The sequence below is a fragment of the Penaeus vannamei genome, chromosome 1 (genome assembly GCF_042767895.1).
Source record: "Penaeus vannamei isolate JL-2024 chromosome 1, ASM4276789v1, whole genome shotgun sequence".
Lineage (NCBI taxonomy): Eukaryota > Metazoa > Arthropoda > Malacostraca > Decapoda > Penaeidae > Penaeus > Penaeus vannamei.
The window spans coordinates 36,189,984-36,195,444 of record NC_091549.1 but is presented as its reverse complement, the minus strand read 5'-3'; the positions used below and the strand labels follow the sequence as shown (position 1 = coordinate 36,195,444).

The 5,461-nt window shown below is 36.6% G+C and overlaps 1 protein-coding gene across 1 annotated transcript in view; it reads left to right on the top strand.

Moving 5' to 3' along the window:
• LOC113816114 (uncharacterized) overlaps positions 1 to 2,548 on the top strand; it is a 5,912-nt gene extending 3,364 nt beyond the window's left edge. Inside the window, exon 3 of the mRNA XM_070122057.1 lies at positions 2,123 to 2,548. Coding sequence (XP_069978158.1) covers positions 2,123 to 2,388 — 266 coding nt within the window. The 3' untranslated portion in view covers positions 2,389 to 2,548. The remainder of the gene's footprint in view (positions 1 to 2,122) is intronic.
• Positions 2,549 to 5,461: the final 2,913 nt, after the last annotated feature.

The following is a 5,461-nucleotide window of genomic DNA, read 5'->3' as shown; positions in this document are numbered from 1 at the left end:
ACCGTCTTGGTCTGGGAGGCGTTCCGTTTGTAGACGATCCTTGCGGAAAGCTTCAAATTCAGACGGAACCCCAGAAATTGACGGAAAAAGTACTAGTGTGATAAGGCCTTAACACAAGCACTTCTCCAGTCTCGTCTCCCGTTGTTCATGGCCACCATGCTCTTGTCGCAGCCGGATTGTTATGCAAGAGAACACCTCAGGCCACTTTCCCTCGGCGTTTCTCAAACAGAGCTTCCCCAGTATATAAGCAAAAGATGGTCCCTGAACAGTCACCATGACTCTCCGGGATGACTTCGTGACCTTGAATTTTCGCGGCGTCGCGACGCCGCGTCCACTGCTTGGATTCGATGTGAAGAACACGTCTCATTCTGGGTTACGATTCGTGTCATGACACCCTTTGAATCCGCTCTTATGAAGGTCAACATCTCAGTTGAATTCATTATTCGGTTCCCCATCTGCTCAGGCGTCAGCACGTGAGAGACCCATCGGGCAGTCACCTTGGAAAGATTGAGGTGATCGTGCAACAAATCGATTACTGATCCTACCTTGAGAAGCAATATATTGCACTGAGATTCGTTGATTCTCTATGATCGTGTCTTCCAACATGGTTACAGCTTTCTTGGTGACTGCAGTTGATGGACTACTTTGGGGGTCATCCTTACAAGGAACTCGGCCCTGCTGGAGGAGAGCAGCCCACGTTTAAGAGTGGAGGAGGATGGCACTGTCCCGTAGGAAGTGCTGTTTTCTCCCCATGGATCAACTGTAGCGCGTTCCTTTGAATCACGAAAAAAACAAAGTCCGTGTTCAGCTTCAGTCAGTCTGCCGGAAGGTGTCATCTCATTCACGAAAAGCCACCGCTGAACTGAACAAAATACGCTGGGAGGAAGACTTACTAAAGCATGTATGAATGTGTTCAATCCGCGGCGACCTTGTTTCCCCTCCGTAAGCATCGTTTATATGACGCTGCTTTTATTCGCTTTGGATACATGTTTAACTTCACCGCTCGCATTTAGCATTTTGGCAGCGAATAGATGACTAGTCCAGATTACGACCGCAGTGTTTGTCCCTCACTGCTGAGTGTACTGTCCTGTTTTCTTTCATCACCTCTTCAAATTTTTCGCAAGTCAGCCTCAATACTCTCCAGTTCCTTCAGATTATCTGAGGCCCCCAGGGCATGCCTCCTGACTTGCCACTTCGCACCCATACACTTCTTTGTCTTCGCTGTTTTCTCACGCATTCTACCTTGGAGCACCTTTGCACAAAGGACAACAGCGCTGCACATCCCGCTGCGATGCCATAACGCCTAGGACTGGTCGAAAGCGCTAGCGAATTCATAATCTTTACGAACGGTAAAAGGCTTACTGCTCGCGTCTTTGTTAGCTTGAAATTCGCTATGAGAGAGCGATAAGTTGGCGACAAAAGAAGTTAGCGTCTAGCAGCGTCGTGTAAACCGGCCTACAAAGCCGAGAGCTCATTGAATGCCCCTCGTAATAACATAAATGATAATGGCAATTATAATGGTAATAATAATAACCACAGCAACAATGATAACAATGATAATAATGATAACTATAAGAACGGTAATAATCATAATTGCAATTAAGATAATAACAATAATGATGATAATAATGGTAACAGTAATAACAATAACAATAATGATAATTGAAATATTAATATCATTATCATTATTTTTTTAATATTTATCATTATAATTAGTAATATTAATAGTAACACTGGAAATAGCATCAGTAGCAGTAGTAGTAATAGTTATAATTGTTATAATAATGGCGATGATATTAATAATGATAATAATAATAGTAATAACAATAATATTAATAATGATGATAATAATGATAATATCAAAACAACAATAACAATGATAATGATAATAGTAATAATAATAATAATGATAATAACAAAAACAACAATAACAATTATAATGATAATAGTAATAAAAAATGACAATTATAATATGCGTATGAAGTTACTTGTTTAACTAAAGAGTAAAACCATTGTATACATTCCATATGTACATGCAATCCAGAGGTTAAGAGCCAAAAGTGCAACTCTCAGATTAAAAGAAAACAATAATGTCTATTTCACTCTGCTGGTTCCTTTTCAGACGAGAGGGATTTGGATTTCCTCGCGACAGCTTTGCGCCAGAAAACGTCTTCGCTCTCAGTCTTCAACCGAAGAGAATGGGATCAGCTGTTCTGGGCTCCCATCATAGAAAACGGAGGTTTTCGTCCCAAGACTAATAATCTTGTCATATTTGGGGTAACTGACTTTATGTATATGAGACAGTTGATATGTCAAGTTCACATCTTTATTATTTCAGTTTGTTTTGAATCACTGGATACAATATTACATGCGTCAAAAATCATATGAGTATATGAAAAATAGGTACTGCACAGGCAAGCACAGCGCAATATGTGATATTATAATATAGAATAAGCATTAAACCGTATAAGTAAAAACGAATTATTTATATCTGATTGAACTTGTAAATACTGATGTATTGAAAATATATACTTTTTTAAAACTAAAACTTATTCTTTGCCATCTGTGGAAACTAATTCTTGTTTCCAAGCTTATACGTATAATAGGCCTATCTGCCGTTTTGGAATTAGCTGAAATATCAGTTAGTTTACCTTCTAATCATAAACATACATAATTCAATATCCATTAACTTTTAACACTGAAAGGTCTGATCCTCCATTTTACTACCTTATATGAAACTAATGATATAATGGGACCAATTAGAAATAGTTTTTACTTTTTCTGCCATTAAAGACCGATAAAAGAAAAGGAAAGAAAGAAAAATAAGACAAGGCGTCAAATATCACTTTACCAATTTCAACATATCCGCTAGATCCCTTTTTTCTCTTTTATTCAGCCGTTTCCCAACATTTTTTGGTCGCGATCCTGCGCAAATGATTATTGTTATTATTATAAGTATCATTACTTTTTTATTTTGCGACACTCGAGGCCGACACATATTTTCAGCTATAGGAATGTGTAAATGCTACGTTAGGCGACTAGGCTTCAGGCAGACACAAAAGTGTTTATTGATGCTCTGGCATTTAGGATTAAAATTCTTGCTGAAGCTTAATATTCTAAAAAAATGTTGATAAATGTATATATATATATATATATATATATATATATATATATATATATATATATATATATATATGTATATATATGTATATATATATATATATATATATATATATATATATATATATATATATATATATATATATATATATATATATATATATGCATTTCTTACTTTCAAGTTATTATTTTTTTCAAGCCATCCACTACCCAAAAATGTTATATATATACATATTATCCAGACACACGTATATATGATGGATACACATATGAAGAATTAAACTTAAAATAACTCAAAGAATATATGCGATATAAGTCAGTTATATATATTGGCTATTATGGCAATATATATATATATATATATATATATATATATATATATATATATATATATATATATATATATATATATATATATATATATATATATATATATATATGTATATTGCTATATATTGTTATAATAGCCTATATATATATATATATATATATATATATATATATATATATATATATATATATATATATATATATACATACACATATATATATATATATATATTTATTGTATATATATATATATATATATATATATATATATATATATATATATACTTAACTGAAGCCAATATCCATATATACATATATACATATATATCTATATCTATATCTATATCTATATCTATATCTACATCTACATCTACATCTACATCTACATCTACATCTACATCTACATCTACATCTACATCTACATCTACATCTACATCTATCTATCTATCTATCTATCTATCTATCTATCTATCCATATATATATATATATATATATATATATATATATAAATATATATATGTATACTTAACTGAAGCCAATATCCATATATACATACATATATATATATATATATATATATATATATATATATATATATATATATATCTCAAATGGAAAATAACAGTTTTATGTACAATACGTATTTTCTTTTTTAATCGTGCAAATATCTCTTTTTTATTCAAATGGAAATAATTTATTTCAAGTTCATATAAAGAAATATGTTAGTGATGACTCTAATACCATTATATAACTTATATTACTGTTATACACATTCATCTTATCTACACAATTTACCTTAAAAATTACGGATCATAAATACTCCTAATTACTGTCACACCTTCTGACCTTACACTATACACCGAGATTCAAAATCTTATCAATTACTATTACTCATGACCTCGTATAAGTTACCTGTAATTACAGTAAAAATTTGTACATATTCGACAAGTTTACAGACATCGATCACATGAACATGATGCCTCAAGCCTGGAGCGCTATGAAGGTGACGTAGGAGAGAATGAAGATCGTGATGACAACGGGGAAGACCATCCTGGCAGAGTGCATGATGATGACGGCCCTGGGCTTGCCGACGTGCCATCTCAAGGCGCGGGCCTTTCCCACCTGGAAATAAGCGCTGGTGTCACTTGGAGGGCGGGGGTTTGGGAGTGCAGGGGTTTGGGAGTGCAGGGGTTTGGGAGGGCGGGGGTTTGCGAGTGCAGGGGTTTGCGAGTGCAGAGGTTTGGGAGGGCAGGAGTTTGGGAGTGCAGGGGTTTGGGAGTGCAGGGGTTTGGGAGTGCAGGGGTTTCGGAGTGCAGGGGTTTGGGAGGGCAGGAGTTTGGGAGTGTAGGGGTTTGTGAGTGCAGGGGTTTGTGAGTGCAGGGGTTTGTGAGTGCAGGGGTTTGTGAGTGCAGGGGTTTGGGAGTGCAGGGATTTGGGAGTGCGGGGATTTGGGAGTGCAGGGGTTTGGGAGTGTAGGGGTTTGTGAGTGCAGGGGTTTGGGAGTGCAGGGGTTTGTGAGTGCAGGGGTTTGTGAGTGCAGGGGTTTGGGAGTGCAGGGGTTTGGGAGTGCAGGGGGTTGTGAGTGCAGGGGTTTGTGAGTGCAGGGGTTTGCGACGCCGCGTCCACTGCTTGGATTCGACGTGAAGAACACGTCTCATTCTGGGTTACGATTCGTGTCATGACTCCCTTTGAATCCGCTCTTATGAAGGTCAACATCTCAGTTGAATTCATTATTCGGTTCCCCATCTGCTCAGGCGTCAGCGCATGAGAGACCCATCGGGCAGTCACCTTGGAAAGATTGAGGTGATCGTGCAACAAATCGATTACTGATCCTACCTTGAGAAGCAATATATTGCACTGAGATTCGTTGATTCTCTATGATCATGCCTTCCAACATGGTTACAGCTTCCTTGGTGACTGCAGTTGATGGACTACTTTGGGGGTCATCCTTACAAGGAACTCGGCCCTGCTGGAGGAGAGCAGCCCACGTTTAATTAAGAGTGGAGGAGG